This window comes from Salvia miltiorrhiza, chromosome 4 (genome assembly GCF_028751815.1).
Source record: "Salvia miltiorrhiza cultivar Shanhuang (shh) chromosome 4, IMPLAD_Smil_shh, whole genome shotgun sequence".
Classification (NCBI taxonomy): domain Eukaryota; kingdom Viridiplantae; phylum Streptophyta; class Magnoliopsida; order Lamiales; family Lamiaceae; genus Salvia; species Salvia miltiorrhiza.
This window is the reverse complement of record NC_080390.1, coordinates 46,187,587-46,208,413: the sequence shown is the minus strand read 5'-3', so window position 1 is coordinate 46,208,413 and position 20,827 is coordinate 46,187,587. Positions and strand designations below refer to the sequence as shown.

Genomic DNA, 20,827 nt, shown 5'->3' with positions numbered 1-20,827 from the left:
TTTTAGCATATTCGAGGAGTGAATTGAAGAGCAACCTGGGAATTGAAGAAGTCTCCAATGTCTGTAGCGATAGACAGTCTCATTATGGTGGTTGGGGGCTATAAACTTTGAAATTTAATTTAGCTTATTAAAATCGGTTTTAATTTTAAGCTACAAGTTAAAAGGTAAAATAGTAAATTCATAATTATTTTTTATTATTATTTTAAATAGATGATTGTATTGAATAAATTGGGGGCTATGAATAAAATTACCCTTTATTTAATCTCTTTTGTAATTGAGCCCACAAATTAATGTGGAAAACGTGGGCCATTAGAGTTGATTTATAACTTTAACCATTAATTAGATTTGGGGACGTGAGGTATTTGAGGGTAGTTTAAATTGAAGATATATACTTTTGGCAAAAAAACTTGGACGGCACTTTTGATATTGGCGGCTAGGGTTGTAAACGAATCGAATCAAAACGAATATCAGTGTATTCGATTTGTATTCATGAAATTATTCAAGATTCAAATTAATATTCGAATACCTTTCGAATAATAAATCTGATTCGTATTCGATTCGAATTAATATTCGAACTATTCGTATTTGATTCGAATATTCGATTCAATTCAAAATTTTATAAAAAAATATCTAAAATAATATTCTAAACAATGTAAGATTCTATATTCAATTTAGAGACATGAAAGTGAAAGAAAGGTGGGCGCTTACTCTTGAATTTAGGGCTTAGAGATATTAAGATTTATCTATTTAATCATAACGTTTAGGTTGGTTGTTGTTATACATTTCTTTCATTAATTATCTCTATTCAATTATATATAATTAGATTAGATAGTTATAAATAAAATATTGTATATATATATATATTATAAATATTTAATCGAATCAAATACTTACGAATATCGAATCGAATATCAAAATTTTCAATTTGTATTTGGTAACTAATCAAATCAAAAATATTATTTGTATTCGTAAATTTTCGAATACGAATATCAAAATTCGAACACGAATACCAAATCGAACAAAATTATTTGATTCGTATACAACCCTATTGGCGGCTAGGCATCACGAAGTCAAGACTTTGCCGACGGGGTGGAGACTTGATTCTTGGTTTTATATTGTGTTTCGTAGATTATAATTATTTTGAGAGTTTCGATTGGAGTAATCGGTAACAGTTTGTTTATTTCAAATATTTATAGTATTAATTATGTTTTCTTTTTATTTGATTATGTTTTATTTTATTAGCAAAAGTAGCTAATTTCTTAATTCGGCGAGAATAATGAAATACTGATTTAATATCTGTGAGACCTAATTGTTCATATAATTGGTTCCTATTGATTTTGATTTATTCCTTGTGTTTCACGATAATTCTGATTTTATTTAAGCCTCATCAACTTAGATTTAATTGGATTACAGTCAATTAACACTTCCAATCCGTAATTGTTGGAATAGGGCTGATTAGTGATAAAACTACCGTGTTTGTAGTAGGAATAAATTGGTAGATTAACTATTACTAGCGTATCTAGGATAATTGGTCTAAACTGAGTTCCTTCATCTTAATGCTATTATAATATTGAATCTAGGTTATATTTTAATAAGGAAAATAAGCAGGTCTGACGTCTCCAGCTGTTTATCGGCACAGTAAGTAGGAATTGGGATATGTCAGTGCATATCACAGTATCCTATAACTGGTTGGTTGATATGTATTAATTAATCTTTGCGTTGATGATCAGAGAATTGAATTGGTGTGGATTTATTCGAGTCGAGTTATCTTTTATTGATTATTTTAATTAATTTAATTTGCTTTCTTAGGTTAATTCATATTTTCTCAAATTTAAGGCGTGATGGCTACACAAAAAATTACTCCCTCCGTCCACGAAAAAGAGTCCTGTTTCTCCTCTTTTTTTCTCAAATTTAAGGCGTGATTTGCTCAATTTCTTAATGCTTTAATTTCTGTTTGGGGATGAAATCTGTTCGTGAAATTAATGCTTTAATTTCTGTTTGGGGATGAAATCTGTTCGTGAAATTAATGCTTTGAAATCTGTTCGTGAAATTAATGCTTCAATTTCTGTTTGGGGATGAAATCTGAAATTTGAATGAGAAATGAAAGTTGCACTTGATTAGCTTTTTGTTTTTCTTAAATTTGAATTCGGTTTACAGTGCATGATTGAATTTTCATTTTAAGTGTATTCAATTTTGTTTCTTAAATTTGAGTTTGTTTGAATCTGAAATTTTAGTGCACCTTAATTAAATCTTCAATTTCAGGAACATAAAGCAATTAATTAAGTTTAGAAGTTAATAAAGGATTAAGCATTTAAAATTGTTATTAACACTACCCCTATAAATTTACTTCTCTCTCCACTTACACCTACTTTAACAACTTTCTTAAAACCCGTGCCGAGTCCCAAATGGGACTCTTTTTCATGGACGGAGGGAGTATGTCTTTAGGGAATTGAATGATTTTACCTGCTCTCTGTAGTTCGACCTTGCTTACTACTATACTCATTTAATTCTTGATAGTATTGCATGAATTATTTGGTGGAATACGACGACCACCAACCCCCAAATATTTGATGAATGTTCAACGAAAAAATCCGTTGAATATGGCGTGAATAAATCATGTCCGTTGGATTAGATAAGATCAACATATGAGATTACTTCTCTCTTCTCTCTTACATTTAAGCCTTTTTCATTGAACCTAACCCTATATATATATACACTTTTATGGATTTTAATTTGCACCAATATATGCTGTTATTAAATGAACATGCAAGTGTTATTGTTGAACTCATGGAATTTATGATTATGAAGAAGAAGTTCTAAGAACAATAACGAAATAAAGAAGATGAATGCTATTTTCGTTTTGTTATTGACGGGTGTAGAAATGCGGACAGAATAATGACGTGAATGTAGGAACCGAGGCAAGAGTTGGACTCTTTCTCCGTAAGACAAAATTGCCCCGCACAGTACACACGGTTCGATGGCAAATGTCCCCAAGATACAACGGTTTTAATGAGTACGAGACCTTGTACTAGGAACTCGAACTTCCAGCGAACTACAGAATACTCGGGACTTGAGTATGAACTAGAAGAGAGAATGAGTAAAATTAATTATCTGAATTAATTTTGGTGTGTCTAATCTCATTCTGCAGGGATGTATTTATAGGAGAAGGAAGGGTGCTATGAAGAGGTGTCTGCCAGGGGGTGTCTGTTCGAACCAAGCAATGGTCCGAACTTGATTCGGTTCAAAGGGTTGCGAACCAACCATCCCCACCTCATCAGTCTGATCCAAACGATGCCCATGTCAGCAACCTCATCCACCCAAATTCTCCACGCGGTGCCACCGTTTCATTTATCAAAACTAAAGGCTCCTCAAAACTCCTCGCGACGACGCTCAATGAAAGAGCCAAATTCACTCCAGAACAGAGCTAAGCTCGCCAGTGCTGATGTCGCTGTGCCAGAGCAGAGAAGTCCGCAGAACAGACCAGAGGAGTTGAAACGCCAGAGGAGTCGAGACGCCAGAGGAGTCAAGACGCCAGCGGAGTCGAGGCGCCAGCGGAGTCGAGGTGCCAGAGGAATCGTTTCTCCAGAGGAGACTTGATTCCTCTGCGTCAGACTCCTTATCTTTCCAATTGGCATTTAATTACTCATTCAAATTAAGCCATTTATTCCAACACGTTTTCAAAGTCTTATTAAATCTGCTATTTAACATGCAAAAGATATTTACCTTTATATATATATATATATATATATATATATATATATATATATATATATATAGGGTAGGGTTAATATAAAAACCCCTCTTAAGATGAAAACTAGGAACCAATTTAAATCAATTGATTTAAATAAAATATAGGGTTGGGATTAAACTACAGATGCACAATTTCGATTGCATAGATGCACAATTTCAATTGCATAGATGCCCAATTTCGATTTGCTTGAGTATTTTGCATTGTTGGTTTCAATTGCATAAATTGCATATTTTTTAAGTGCACAATAAAATATAATAGATGCACAGTTTCTTTTGTTGACTAAATCCTAACCATTAGATCTAATATTTAAAAGGTCAAGATTAGGTTCCTAGTTCTCATTTTAACAAAGGTTTTTATTAGAACCTCTTCCTATATATATATATATATATATATATATATATATATATTATCTAAAAAAGAAAAATATATTCACACTCTAACTTTATGTTAAATAAAATTGAAAGGATTAATCTCACAGTAAACGTTTTGATTTAGTTACAAATATATTTAAATTACTTTATGACTTTAATAACTTAAAACTGAACAAAAAATGCATCGCTAACTCTAAAACAATTGAAAATGAGATAAAAAAATGCATCCAGCAGATCCCCTAAGTTGGATGGGGCCCACAAAAAATTTTACACCTACCTAAATTGAATCTTAAATTTACACCCACCCTAAATTTATTTTAAGCTTATAATTAGTAGGGCCCACACATAATAATTGTTTTTATGTAAAAAATAGGAGATCTGGTGTATGTATTTATAAAATCGAGATCCTAAAATTAAATAGGGAAGCTTTAGGAAGAAATATAGGAGCATAATTTTGGAATTTCTGCTGGGAGTACTCTAAACCTTCAAATCTTAGCTGCGAATTTTGAAATATTTGTTCTCATTGCATTTAATCCGACCTCTATAAATACTTACCTAATTAAATTAGAAAACAATAATAATGCTAAATATCATTAAACAATATGGACCGGGCATATTTCAAAACTTTATAATGGTGCACTAATATGCATCATATCATTGAATAAAAATAAAAATAAAAATGCATCATGTCATGCAGTATGCCACAATATATTGTGCGCGTAAATTAGGACAATAATAAAAACTAGGAAAAGAAAATAAATTTGTTGAATGCATGAAAACTTTAGGGAATTTTCTTTTTTTAAATAATTATGAACGGAAAAGAGGAAGAATAATGATACAATATTTTTCAAATTTTGTTGCACATCCCCATTTCGTGTGAATAAATCAGTTATACAAATCTATAATCAATATCTATACTAATATAAAAGGTCAAGATTTCAATTTAAAATTGATTTCAAAATTAATTGATAATTTTATAATTATAATAAAATTGAAGATTTATTTGTGAACTATTTTTATTTTCTTTTTCTTTTTCTTTATCTTCTTAATTTTTTTATTTTAATTGCCTATAAATGCACAACGTTTATACGGAATTGGTTTTTGCACCTAATTTTATTTTTAAATACATAACCTTTTGTTTTTGTCTCAAATTTGTTCAGTGATTGATTTTTCCTACGCCGGCACCGGAAATGCCATTGTGGCAACTGGAATTGATGAGGTGACAGCCGGAATTGACACCTAAATATATTTTTTACATGTGGCAAAAAAATGAAAAAATAAAAATAATTTTTTTTTTTTCCAAATCATCATCTTCCCCAACCTAATTCACCTCTCCCTCCATTCTTCCCCCTTCCCCCTAAAGCCTAATTCCCCCGTCGGCGCCGCCCTCTGCCGCCACCACCACCGGCGCCACACACACCACACGCCGACGACGCTCCCTGCCCTCCCTTCCAACACAGCTCCCATAAGAAAGAAACGGGAACACATCGACGCCGCCTGTGCCATCCCACAAACAATTCTCAAACGGCGGCGTCGCCCTCCACAATTCCCCCGCCGGCCTTCTCCTATCCCCTCGCACAAACAATTCCAATGACGAACACATAAAACTCAATCTCAGCAAAATCAACATACAAAAGTGCAAAATCAACAGACAATTCCAAACACTACAAATTCAACAAAAATGTAACATAAAAATCAGATCTTTATCCCTTTAAAGCTTCGAAGCTTCGTCCCCCTCATGAGCGTTCTGAAGCCCAGGTCCGCCCAGAGATTTGCAGAGATCGGTGTTCTGAGGCTGGGTGGCCGATTTGCAGAGATCGGCGCGACCGCTGGGGAGGCAGCGCGTTCGCGAAATTTAGGAGCGGTCGCGGGTTTGGCACTCGGCCGCTGCAAATCGGGCACCGGCGCTGCGAGCTTGACTCGACCGCTGAATAGGCCTCGGTCGCTGCAGAAAATGGAGCGACGACTGGGAGATTTTGCTCGGCCGCGGAGCTACTCATGCGACGCCTGACCGGTGGGGGAGGAAAAAGACGATTGGGGGGGGGGAAGGGGGTTAATTCCACATGTCACGTTATTATTTTTTTTTGTTAAATTTTATTGCACATGTCAAATATATACTTAGGTGTCAATTCCGGCTGCCACCTCGTCGATTCCGATTGCCACCGTGTAATTTTCGGTGCCGGCGTAGAAAAAAATAGGTCACCGGATAAAAATGAGACAAAAACGAAAGGTTATGTATTTAAAAGTAGAAAAATAAAATTAGGTGTAAAAATCAATTCCGTGTAAACGTTATGGATTTACAGGCAATTAACACTTATTTCTTATTTAAAATTATGAAATTCGACTAATTATAAAATGAGATTTAATATACATATCAAATTAAAGATTCTGATGAGAATCTTTGAGTGCCTCAACTTTGCCACTTAAGGTAAGCTTCATTGGCTGCTCCATCTTTTTTTTTTAATACTATTAAGATTATATTTTTCCCATATTCAAATAAGTGTTATTTGAAAACGTGAAAATAACGTATTCATGTAATTTTAAGTATGTCTTATTATTTAGGGTTAATTGTGTTTTATGTCCCGAAGTTTCAACGTTTTTTATAAAATGTCTCGATCTTTAATTTTCTTTTAAAAAAAATCCTCCCAAACTTTTAGTTTTTTTTCTATTAAATGTCCCGTTATACAAAATTTGATGATGAAAATATGATAAAATTTTTTTTTCGAACTTTCAGCGTTTTTCAACAATAGTGGTTCCTGATATAATTTTTCAACAATGACAGTCCCCAAAATGCTTCTTTCAGTGAGATAATTCATCTTTTTGTCACCAAATTTTGTCTAGTGGGACATTAAATGGAAAAAACTGAAAGTTTGGGACATAAAATTCTACTAATTCTATTATTTATTTATTTATTTATTGGGTTGGGCTTGCATGCCAGTTACTTTTAATAAGCATAAGATATACATTTGTTCGCACAAATGTATACTTATGTAAAAGTACAAGTTCTCATGAATAAAAGCAACACTTATCGTGAATAAATGTAATACTTTATAAATATTACATTTCATTCTAACAATAATTACTTTTTGTACGACAATGATTACTTGACCAAATAGTTAAGAATATAAGTATTAATGAGTGAAAATAACTATAAAAGTAAAAGTTCTTATGAATAAAAGTAAACATTATTGTGAAGAAATGTAAACTTTCAAATCGATCGCATACTATGCGATCGGGTGTACCCAATAATTTGCGTTATTTTTAACATTGTTAGTGGCCCTTTTAGGTATGATTTCAACTTTTTTTTTTCTTTGGTGTATTGCTAGCCATTTTTGCATAGGAAGTCGTTGCATGAATTTAATTAGAATCTCTCAAATTAAAGAACACGATAAGAGCTTTAATTTAATATATTTTATGTAAATATTGAATTTAAAATGTAAAATTCATTTGTTTAAAAATTAAAAGTAAAAAAAATAATGTCCCCTTTCTCGTATTTTTTAAAATGATTAATTCTATTAAAACTCATGAACTTTGACCCAATTTCTAACTTTTTCATTTTGTAGCAAAATTGATCTCACCATTAAATTTATAGAATTTCTGACAAAATTTAGCAGCGAATGCATTAAATTCACCGTAATTTAGTGGCAAAATTACTGGACGGATTTGGTCTCATCGCCGGGCTTGTCTATTTGCAACCCAACCGGACACGGTAAGAACCCATAGCCCGGTAGGCCGGCTTGTATTTATATCTGAAAAGGGAAAACAAGTAGAGAGATCTGATCTCACGTTATGGCAAACATAGTAGCGTATGCGATCGCGGTGATAGCAGTTCTGGCGGCGGCGGTCCTGTACCGTTTGGAAACCTTCGAGGCGGCGGCGTATCCGGAGCACGAGTTGACTCGGGTAGGAGCCCCGGCGTTGGTGGCGGCGAAGCGAAACGACAGGCTTCTGCGCGGGTCGGAGAAGATCGGAGAGGGCAAGCTGGTGGGGCCTGAGGATATTGCATATGACCCCAAAACTGGGGTTATTTACACCGGCGGTGAAGATGGGTGGATCAGCCGGGTGTCCGTCACCGAATCGGTGGTGGAGAAGTGGGTCAACACCGGCGGCAGGCCGCTCGGGATCGTTCATGGGGTCCACGGTGAAGTCATCGTCGCGGATGCTTACAAGGTGACAATTTTTTCAATTTTGTTTGTTTTTTATGCCACTCGCAATCACAACCCGCTCATACGCAACTATTCTATCTCAATACTTTTGTCTCATATTGAATGTATTGTATTTTTATTAAAAAATAATTAATCCTAATTCATTTTCAAAATTTAAATTAAATGTCAAAAATAATTATATAATCAACTCTACTCAGCAATTATAAAATTAAATTAAGATACTAGACATTAAAATTAATAAAAAAATATCTAAATGTAAAAGAAATAAGTGAATGATATACGAAAACAAAATATAATAAATCAAATGAAAAATAAATCATTAAAGAAAAAGAAGTAAAATAAGAGAGAGGAGAGAGAAAATAATTTAATTTGAAACTTTAAATTGTAGTAATATCTTTATCATCTTAAATTTATTTTATACTTATTATATATCAAATTAAAGCTAATTTTATGATCTTTAATTTGATATGCATTGAATATTTTATCATTACTCACATTACATGATTTTCAAAAATAAAGAAAAAAAAGTAAAAAAGAAAAGAAAAGAAAAGAAAAGAAAAGAACAAAAGAAGTTTGAATTGAAAACAAAAAACTGCTCCATACCACCACCGAATCTATCTATATAATAAAATAAAATCATGAATGTAAAAGTGAGTGGAAACATACTTGAATAACTGAAATTTAAAAAGTAACTATAATTTTAAATTATGGCGGGAAAAAATAGCCGTTAAACTGTTCTTTTATATAATATATAGATTATAAAAATAAATAATACTCCCTCCCATTTTAATTATACATTGTTTTAGGGTAAAGATTAATTTGTTTAATATATGACGTTATGTTTTCTTTTGTCAAAATAGACCTCATCATTTAATTCAATAGAAGAAGATTTTGAGAGTTCTTATCCATTCACCTAGAGATTGTAGAGTTTTACCTAAAGAATTAATTATCATTCATTAAGGTTATTTCTGACAAATTCTTCTTTAATTAACTTACGTGCTTGAGAATAGGATGACATATAAAAAAAATGGGAGGAGTAAATATTAATAGAACATCGAAATGAGAGAGATGATCCCCTTCCTAAACAATTAAGAATATTTTATCAAACTTTTAATTTTGAGACATTCTCCCTTGCAATCGGTTGCAACTGGTTTATAAATGACACTACTTCAACATATAAATGACACTTGAAGATCTTAAAATGTCATTTGTATGTTGAAGTAGTGTCATTCGGAAATATTCAATTGTTATTTCCCGAATGAAATAGTGTCATTCTGTAAACCAGTTGCACGGTACAATCGATTGCACAAGAATATTTGTGTTTAATTTTTTTATATATATAAACTATTTCTTAATCAATTACTACAACATTAATAAAATCTTAGATCGGGTTAGGATTGATCACCAAAATTCAAATTCGCATCACATGAATTCTAAATTGAAAATTTTGATTGATAAATTGCTACTCTTATGTGTCATTTTTTGTAATATAGATCATTTTAATAACTTTAATTCCAATATCACGTTAATAGGATTTAAAAATAGATATCAAACGAATTGTATATGTGAGTACATATATATTAATTTGTATTTTGTAGTATCCATTTTAACTTTTACGTACAGTCACAGTGACAGAGTAGGAGAAACCCAAAAGATGAGGCATCTGAAATGAGTTTTGTTTCTCCAGCCCTTCTTAATGCTAGTTAATTTGTTTAGATGCTTTTAAATTTTAGGTTAGCTTCTCGAAACGAGAAATGAATATGAATTATAAAATGAGATTAGATTTAAGAAAATCTCTCAAATTTAGGGTTTCTGTGCCTTGGGCGGGTTTTACTAGGCTGACCTCATAGTTCTTCCATAGAGATCTGAAATAAGTATATTTAAATGAAGTGCATCAATTTAATCAGATCAATGAAGTATTTCATGATAGACAAATTTTATTCAAATAGCATTATTGTTACAAATATGTTGTTCGTCATAGTTATTTCAAATAAGTATATCTTAAAGTGTCATTTGTATGTTGAAGTAGTGTCATTCAGAAATAGGTTGAAGTAGTCACTAGATTTATTTTTCAAATCATGGAAAGTTTACTTTTCTTGGTTATTTGATATTTTCAGATTTTTTATTATTTAAATAAATAGGTTAGGAAATTCGTAAAGGCCAACTACCCTCTTATTAAGATGACTTTTGTAATTTTAATTTTTAAATAGCAGAGGTAGGCCGGGGAAGGCGGCTGGGAATTTTGGGGCGTGGGTTGAATTTTTTATTTGAATTTTTGTAATTAAAAATTTAAAATTTTTAAAATTTCAAATTATTCAATTATTCATAAATTCTAAAAATAAAAATAATAGTAATAAATATTTTGATAAGGGTGTTCATAATTAATAATATTATTATTATTGTGGCTACAATGAACTTTTACTTAACTAAAATGACTATTTTAATATATTTTTGCATCAATACCTAATTCAACCTAAGAGTGCCTTTATACACTGATAATTGAAGCAAAACACTGCCTACTTATATCCCTTGATTTTATATAGACAAGCATGCATCTTATTTATTTATACTCTACAGCCACATCATTTTCTAAGCATGAATGTATAATTAGCCGTCGAAGTGATCTAAATATCAACCAATTAATAATGACAACTCACGAGATAATGAAATAATAATTCGAGACACGTGTATTTCTTGCCAAATTGAAACTCTTATCGGAGACGAGGATAGTCTAAAACGAATTAAATTTCGATGCGATGGGATTGTCTATATGCAATCGAATTGCCTCGTTGTTGTCGTGACTCGTGAAATACTTAGAGGGTGTTTGGCTGAGCTTATAAGCTCCTCAAAACAGCTTATAAGCTGTTTAAGAGCTTATAAGTTCCTTTAAAGTGTTTGACAAAATAAGCTCTTCAACAGCTTATAAGCTCCAAAAATAAGCTTCAACAGCTTATAAGCTCCCAAAAAATAAGTCGCTCTATCCCAACTTATTTTTTTATAATCTCATATGCAACAATCTTTTTACAAATATTTTTTAACTATAATTTATTATTTCCATCATATATCATTTAAGTTTATTTTTCTTCGATTTTCTCTCTCTAAAAAAATATTTTCTCTCTCTAGCAAAAAAATTCTCTCTCTTATAAGCTCAATTATCCAAACACTTTGATAACTTATAAGTTCTTAAAAATTACATCTTATAAGTTCTTGAAACATCTTATAAGCTCCAAGAGCTTATAAGCTCTTTAAAATAAGCTTAACCAAACACCCTCTTAGTATTTCTAATTTATATATTCAGTATTTAGTAGTAATAGCATAGTTAAAATAAAAAATATAAAAAATAATATATTAAATATGATTATATATTGATTTAATGTTTCAAAAATAAATTATAATATATACATATGATATTATTTATAATAATTACATAATATCCTGTTAATAATATTTTTATATAAATTAAATATAAATATAAAATTTTTAAACAATTAAAGTATTAAAATTAAGACAAAAGGAAAATTAAAAATATTTAAGATAAGATTTATAGTTTTAAGGCAAATATCATTACATAAAATATAAGTTATTTAATATGTTAAAACTTTAAATTATCATAACTTGTTCATTTTAAATTTATTTTTTATATACCATATATCAAATTAAAGGTTCTTTTATGAAAGATGTATACTACATATTTTATTTGAAACACAATTAAATAAAAATGGAATAAAATTTGTTGTATCTACAAAATGAGAAAAAAGTTAAGAAATTTATAAAGATTAGTGGAAGTTAATTGAGGGGCTAATGGACTATTAATTTGATTTTTTCATGTATTGATTTTAAATTTTGTATAGATTATGACATTGTGTTTAATTTACAAAATTGCCATGAAATTGATTTGAAATTAATTTTAAATTAATTTAAATTAAAAATTTCCCTTTTAATATAGTATAAATAAGTTAGTTATTATATTGTAGGAAAAATTATGTTCATAATTTCGATAATAAAAAAATTATTAGATGTAGACGGTCAATGAAATAAGAGTGGACAGATGAAATATTGTGGAGTGCCATTTTGTAGCTAGTGATGTCCAGTCAAATGAAAACTTAGTAAAGTTAGAGCAAACCTTGCCTTGACTTAGCTTTTCAAAGAGATCTCATTTCATGTCGAACTTTATAGACAAAAACATTGACTTCGTGTGGGTCCATGAAGCTATGGAAACATCACTGGCGGCTCAACTGAGACCATCTCCGCAACTAGGCATGTAATCGAACCGAGCCGAACCAAATAGTGGTGTGCTCAAATTTAGTTTGTTTAGTATCGAATCGAATCCCGAACTTTATTTACCGAATACTTTGAGGCTCACGAGCCTATACGAATTTTCTAAATTTATATTTATATTCAAAATATTGATTATTTTATTTAAAATAATAAATATATTAATTATTTTCTTATGACAAATAAAATTAATTAAAGATTTAATGCAATTATTATTAATATTAATGGATAAATATAAGTTGTATATAGTACTAATTTATATTTTTCAAGTTGAATCACTTGACGAACATGTTCACGAGCTAACGAGCCGAATACTACTAAGCTCAAGTTTGGTTTGTTTATTTATCAAGCTTCTCTAAACGAATTTGAACGAGCTTTTTTCGAACCGAGCTCCCAATAGTTCGCGAGCAGCTTGATTTGTTTACACCCCTACCCTCAACCGTGAGCTCCTCCTAAAATGGCTCTTAAGTGGCTTCTAATCCATCATTTAAGACCCCATTCTTCATAATGAAACTCTCTAATTTTTATTTTTAAATCAAATTAAATATTAAATTTAACAACAATAATTTGCATTAAAATTAAAATTTAACATCGTACTTCTTCAATCTATCGCCGTACTTCTTCAATCTATCACCGCTTCTTCTTCCAATTCAACGCCAATGCGTCACTCTGCTTCATCTTCTTACTCTTCCTTCTTCTTCAATTGTTTTTTTTTTCTTTCTGATTAGTGCGTGTGAGCCACACCCTTATTCTCTCTTCTCGTGTTGCGTCTCTCCCCCCCTTCCCCAGCAGCGGTGCATTGCACCCGTTCTACGAGTCCTGTTGCGGATGCTCTAATAACTAGTTGAAATTCATCTAATTTTGATACAAATTAAATTTCTTGATGAGTCCATCACATTCATACTTCCTTTGTGCAATCAAAATGCTTCTTTCATTCTTCACACCGATTAGGAAGATGCATTTAATATTCTTTAAAAAATATAATTTATATGCAGTTATTCTTTTTTATATTTTCAGAAATATTAAATAAAATTATTCTGGCAAAAACAAAAGAAGACACTTCAAATTAAGAGAAAAGACTGTATTTTGTAGGGGTATAATCGAACCGAGCCGAACCAAATAGTGGTGTGCTCAAGTTTGGTTTGTTTAGTATGGAATCGAATCCTGAACTTTACTTACCGAATACTTTGAGGCTCGCGAGCGGCTCACGAGCCTAATCAAGCCTATACGAACTTTCTAAATTTATATTTATATTCAAAATATTGATTAGTTTATTTTAAAAATAAATTATTTTATTTAAAATAATAAATATATTAATTATTTTCTTATGACAAATAAAATTAATTAGAGATTTAATACAATTATTATTAATTTTAGTGGATAAATATAAGTTGTATATACTAATAATTTATATTTTTCAAGCTGAATCACTTGACGAACATGTTCACGAGCTAACGAGCCGAATACTACTAAGCTCAAGTTTGGTTTGTTTATTTATCGAGCTTCTCTAAACGAACTTGAACGAGCTTTTTTTGAGCCGAGCTCCGAATAGTTCGCGAACGGCTTGGTTTGTTTACACCCCTAATATTTTGGGACACCAAAAATGATGAAAGATGATTGTGTTGTTGAAAAAATTAGGTTTGTATATATATCCGTTCCGTTGTTTGCAGGGGCTATTGAACATAAGTAGAAATGGCGAAATGGAAGTACTAAGTGATGAAGCGGAAGGCCTGAAATTCAAGCTAACTGATGCGGTTGATATCGGCCCCGACGGCACCCTTTACTTCACCGATGCTTCCTACAAATACAGCGTCCACCACGCCTTCTTCGACTTGATGGAAGGCACCCCTCACGGCAGGCTCTTGAGCTACCACCCTTCAACCAAGCAAACAACTCTTCTTTTGAAAGACCTCTACTTCGCAAACGGCGTCGCCGTCTCCGCTGATCAGACCTTCCTCATTGTCTGCGAAACGCCAATGTCAGTTTCTCTCCCTCCCCGTACGTCTGGTATTGCATTCGCAGATATGATTCAATTTAATTAATTAATGCAGGGCGAGGTGCAAGAAGTACTTCATTCAAGGCCCCCGGGCAGGATCCGTCGAAATGTTCGTTGAGAATCTGCCCGGATTGCCCGACAACATACGCTACGACGGCCACGGCCTCTACTGGATCGCACTCGCCACCGTAATACGTATTCCTATTCATCTCCTACCTACATTAATTATTTTTGGTCCTAATTTTGATTTTATATACATAGGATTCGAGTTTTTTAAAGATGGTACAACCATACCCGTGGATTCGAAAGTTGATTGGGATGTTAGACAAGTACGTAGGGCGGCCAAGTATGGAAAAAAATGGAGGGACGATAGCGGTTGATTTGGAGGGGAAAGCCATTGCACATTACTACGATGAAGAGCTTTCATATGTTACGAGCTGCAACAAGATTGCTCACCATTTGTACTGCGGTTCCTTGATCTCTCCCTACATTACTCGACTCGACTTGACTCGATATCCCGCCACCTCCTCATCATAACTTTTTTATTAATATCGTATGTTCAATAATATACCATATGTATCTTGTAATTGGATTTCAATATTAAGTTCAACGCTTGCGTACTGGAATTTATTTATTGTTAATTAGGTTAATGATCCCTTATTTATTAAGATGGATTGGAATTTTGAAATGTGTCAATTTTTTTGATAATTTCTATAATTTGAACTATTTTTTTGCTTGGATTATATCTCATTGAAAGATGAGATTTAAAAAATCATAGTCTTGTGAATGCAAATACTCAATCATGTATTGCAATTGTTCAAAGTAAATGCCATTGTTTTACTTCAACTTTGTTGTAACATTTTTCTTGGTTGATGTACTTTGGTTTGTATGCTTTGTTGTTGGACGCGGAAAATATATAAAATTTTCTTTTAATATTTTGATTAATTTGATCAAGTTATGTCATAGGTTCACAGCCCAAAACCATTTATCTCATTTACAATCTTTATTTACAAATTTTCAAGTTATTTGATTTTTTAAATATTTTATATGTCAAATTTATGTTAGTCTAGTCACACCCCTAGCCAGATATATATCTTTGAATTAAAATTATATCTTTTGAGGCGAATTAAGATTATATTTTTAGAAATATAGATTTTATACAAATATGGGTCTTATTTCGTTAATGGGCTGAAATATTTTGCATAAGTGTAGAAGCCTTTATAATATGGGTGATTCTATTCATAACCCCAATTTTATTTACTCTTTATAGCCTTTAAGCTATTAAAATATTTAAAAAATTAATAAAACTACTATTTCACCCTTGTAGCCTCTAATTAAAAAGTTTGTAAAATTCACGTAGCCCTAAAAATTTAAGTCAGAAGCGGGTTTGCTCGCTTCGCTGCTCATGCATCTAAATTTGACGTTTTTGATTTTTCTGTTGTTCTCATCACAGCAGAGGAAAGAAATAGGTGGCTGTAGCATTTGAAATAGAAGTCTATATAGTCACAGCAAGAACCACACAGATCGAACATGAGAGAGATGAAGGCTTAGAGTTTTTATTTTTTGGGTAATACTAAACATTTTGCCTTCTCTATGAACGAAGGATTGTTTCGCTGGTTTTGGTCCAATCACTGTTTTTCCAAAGAAGAGTTCTTTCGATAAAAATGGTTGTTTGATGCTCTACGCTACATTAGAAACAAAAATGATTTTGGTTGTTTATGTTCTTTCGACAAAAATGGAGTTATTTAAGAGTAATCCTTCAAGTATTAATTTTGTACGATCGTTTTTCCCTCAATGCTTTAACTGCCAGATTTTTGATATTTTTGTCGTCAATCGACGAGTTCATCACCATTGAATGAAAGCTTGAAGAATTTATAATTAAATCCCGCATGTTATCTCTTCAAATTTTTAGGGCTATGAAAGAAGTTATATGTAAATTAAATTGGGGGCTATAAGGATAAAATAGTATATATATATATATATATATATATATATATATATATATATATATATATTAATAATTTTAATATTTTATTAAATAAGAGGCTATATATGAAGAGTAAAATATGGGCTATGAGAGCACTCCCAGCAGAAATCCCAAAATTATGTTCCTATATTCCTCCCTAAAGCTTCCCTATTTAATTTTAGGATGTCGATTTTATAAATGCATACATCAGATCTCCTATTTTCTACATAAAAACAATAATTATGTGTGGCCCCTACTAATTATAAGCTTAAAATAAATTTAGGGTGGGTGTAAATTTAAGATTGAATTTAGGTAGGTGTAAAATTTTTTGTGGGCCCCATCTAATTTAGGGGATTTGCTGGATGCATTTTTTATCTCATTTTCAATTGTTTTAGCCTAAATTTAGAGTTAGTGATGCATTTAGGTGATCTGCTGGGAGTGCTCTGAATAGAATCACCCTTATATATAATGTTAGATACATTATTAACTAATCTTATTTCCTAAAATAAATTTACGTGTCTATTTTTACTTCAACCACGTAAGTCTGACTTATCAGCCACATTTTGGCCACCAATTCCAAATTATTCTTGCAAAACATGTATTCTTGAGCAGAAAGTAATTCCCTCTAGTATATATATTTCATTTTCTTCACCATTGTATTTCACACCCACAACAACACAAACACTTGACTTTTTGTTCTGCTCCTTTCACCACATAACGCATACTGTTCATTACATTGCTGAGTTTCTACCGGTAATTTAATTATATTCCAGTGAATCTATGCAATTTCATTTTAATACAACAACTATTTTCTTCTATTTTTCCTTTACGCAGAATCATAGCCATAAACTCCTACAATTGCTTGTTTTTTTTTTAAATCCAATACCCATCGAATTATCTTTTGAGCTTAATTTCTTTTATTCAATTTTGATACTTGATTTATAGTTAAGAAACTAATTTTATAATAGAATAACAAATAATTAATTATAAAATAATGATAACCACTTTCTCGTAGCAAGTTATTTTGCCAAATTACTAGATCTTTAATTTTTTCAATAAACTTCTTAGATTTAAAATTTATATTTCTTTAATAAAAAAGAAATATTTCCAATAATATATTGTAATTATTTATTTTAGCTAAGATTGTTTTATTTTAAATCTACCTTTAAGTCTTTATGAAATTATTTGAATTTTTTTGACTAGGTGCGGTGCGACTAGGACATGGATTTTAATTTGAATTATCAGAATTACCTGTCAAGTTCAAATTTCAGGTGTGAGATTTATTTAAATACATGCTCGTGGTTAATTATCGTCCATTTTAATATTACGTGTTTACCATATGTGTTATGAATTACATTTATCGCCAGGGGCCCGTAAATAGATGCACATCCCATATTTAACATTTTCAGGTTTCGAAGGTCGGAGGCGCGTGGAAGGTAGAATGGCGAATCAAATATTTTTGTATTTAGCTTTACCTAAACATGTTATTTTGAGTAAAGAATTTTAAATATAAAATTTATTTGACGATTTTCACATTAGATATTTATTTATATACATGATTTTTCGCATGAATTTTCATTAAAATTTTAGTTAGATTTTGGTGTCACAAGTTATTTGTAATAAATATTTTTAGAATTCATTCCAACAATCTGACTGCGGTATATCAGATGGGATCCTCTGTCCGAGCATCTAGTGTGTACCATCGTGTACCACTCTTAATTTCTTTATTTTAAAATTATTTTTTATAAAAATAAAAATTATTATTATATTATGAAGTCTAATTAATATTTATCACTAGAAATTGAAATTAAAAAAAATTATATATCCTAACTTTGAATTAATGAACCCAAATAATCTATTATTAATTCAAATAAATATAAAAAATAATTATAAATCCTAATTGGATGAGTGAACCCTTGTTAATTATTTTTATATTCTATTAAAGTATAATAAATTGAAATTGAATAATAATTAATTAAAAATTATAAAAAAAATTAAGAGTGATACACACTACATTTGGGATAGAAGATCCCATTTGGTGGTATATACTACTCCATTAAACTTAAGTTCAGAAATGCCAGCGACACAATCTGACCGTCATTTTAATCAAAATTTCAAAATTATTATTGATTCAATTTAATTAATTTGAAAATTGAATATTAACCTTTTAATATAGTATAGATTATATACTCATAATTTTTAAATTTAGATAATGTAATTAAATAATAAATTAATAGCAAAAATATTTAAAATACAAAACACAATGGATAAAGGATTCGAAACGCCAAATAGGACATTCACGAGTATCATGAAGTTTCAAAGGTTGTAACGTGAACCAAACACCAAAGTGAAAATAGAGACAAGGAAAACTAATGGGCCGGCCATAGTTTTAATTTTTTCTACGAAAAAAACATGGATTTATAGCACAACCCAAATATTAAAGCTGGAAAAGGAAATATGGTAGTAGTACGTTTCATACTTTCATATATAGTTCTTTCCAGTCTCAAGTTATACTGCACTTTTCTTATAACTAGCAGGAAGTTACGAAGTAGTATTAAATTTAACTAATAAATATATACCTAAAAATAAATAAACTATAAGATTAAAAATATACTCTTTTATAATAGTAATATATATGTGTGTATATATATATATGGGGAGAGGTTCAAGAAAGAACCACTAAATAAAAGAAGAACGGATAACCATTTCCAGCCATTCGATCATCAAGATCTACGGTGGATGCATCATCTTGTTGGATGAATGCAGATCCTGGGTTTGAATCCTGAAGGGAACAATTTTTTTTTTTGAGTGCATTAATTTTAACAACGAATGTATTAATTTTACAGTGGATGCATTAGATTTGATGGTTCTCACGTTCTCACAAATAATGTAGTTCTCTCTAGAAAGTAGAACCACACCATATATATATATATATATATATAATACTATTCCATACCTTAATTTAAATATATAATAGACAAATTATAACACGATCTATATAGAAATTACAAGTAGTCAAGTACGAAGAGCAAGTTGATTTATTTATTATGGATAAGAATAAGTCCTTTCGGAGAGTGAGAGGAAGTGGGCCGACAACTTAGGTCAACTATGCAATGCAAATACTCATGCAACTATTTTCTTTATAAATAAGGCGAAATACATTTTAAATTTCGATAGCTTTTTATACATTTTTCTAAAGTTCATCGCACCATCACATTCTTATCTGACGGAACTAATCAATTTGTTAACTTTTTCAATACTTTGAATTATTTGCCGGTAGTTTTATTTTGTTTTAAATTCCATATCATATTTTAATACCAAACTTTATTACAGACCATAGAATTTTAACCCTAATATTGCTTCTCTCACCCTGGATCCAATCGTTCTCTCTCTCTCACACACACGCTAGCTACTTGATGGATAGGAAATGATAGCTAGTCCTGGTGAATGATAGATATGAAATGTTCATTGCAGAAAATTAATAGAATAAGGAATATTGAATAGTAGAATTAAAGTCAAAGTCAACGTCTGGTAAGAGTTTTTCGATGGATTCATGGTGCATATAGCGCTTGTGAAAAAAAAAAAAACTGAAGGAAGAAAATACTGGGTGAAATTTTGTGGTTAATTTTAAATTTCGGATATAAATTCGTCGTTAATTCATAATTTTTTTGTAGTGAAATTTTTGCGGTTTACTTAATAAGTTTTTTTAATTAAGATATTATATTAAATATTGAGCAGATAAATAATTTAAAAGTTAACTCCACTAGATAAAGACTTGATGCTATGAATTTTTGAAAGTACGGTGACTTATAAAAACTTGAAGCGTGGATTCAATCCTTCCCAGGCTTCGAGGTTCAACATTTAGTGCGTAAATCCAGTGATCATTGTCCTCTTATCCTTAATACAGATAAGTTTGATGGTGATTCGCGACCCCGCCCTCGCCCGTTTCGTTTTGAAGCTATGTGGCTTAAAGATGAGAGATGTAAACCGCTTTGTCTTCGGCTTTGGGATACGGGAGCTCTTACGGGATCGGTGGCGGAGTTCCAGCAGAAAATCTCCGAGATGGGTATGGAATTGAAAACTTGGGAGAAGAATGAGTTTGGCCATATTAAGAAGAAAAGTCGGGAGCTTAGGGAGGAGCTGGAGAAACTTCAAAAGAACAATGTTAACCCTTATACCTTAGATGATCAGCGCAGGATTGAAAGGGAACTGGACGAGCTTCTTACCAAAGAAGAAATTATGTGGAAGCAGCGTTCGAGGGCTGATTGGCTGGCAGAGGGTGATCGGAATTCTGGTTTTTTC

At 31.2% G+C, this 20,827-nt stretch overlaps 2 protein-coding genes across 2 annotated transcripts in view; both read left to right on the top strand.

Moving 5' to 3' along the window:
- LOC131023783 (MLO-like protein 10) overlaps window positions 1-20,827 on the top strand; it is a 76,991-nt gene that overhangs the window by 42,585 nt on the left and 13,579 nt on the right. The gene's annotated exons all lie outside the window — the stretch shown is intronic.
- On the top strand, window positions 7,632-15,247 carry LOC131023784 (protein STRICTOSIDINE SYNTHASE-LIKE 5-like). The gene is made up of 4 exons (XM_057953373.1): window positions 7,632-8,292; window positions 14,234-14,541; window positions 14,615-14,747; window positions 14,821-15,247. Exons 1-4 carry the CDS (start codon window positions 7,912-7,914, stop codon window positions 15,094-15,096), a joined length of 1,098 nt encoding a protein of 365 aa, XP_057809356.1. The 5' UTR covers window positions 7,632-7,911; the 3' UTR covers window positions 15,097-15,247.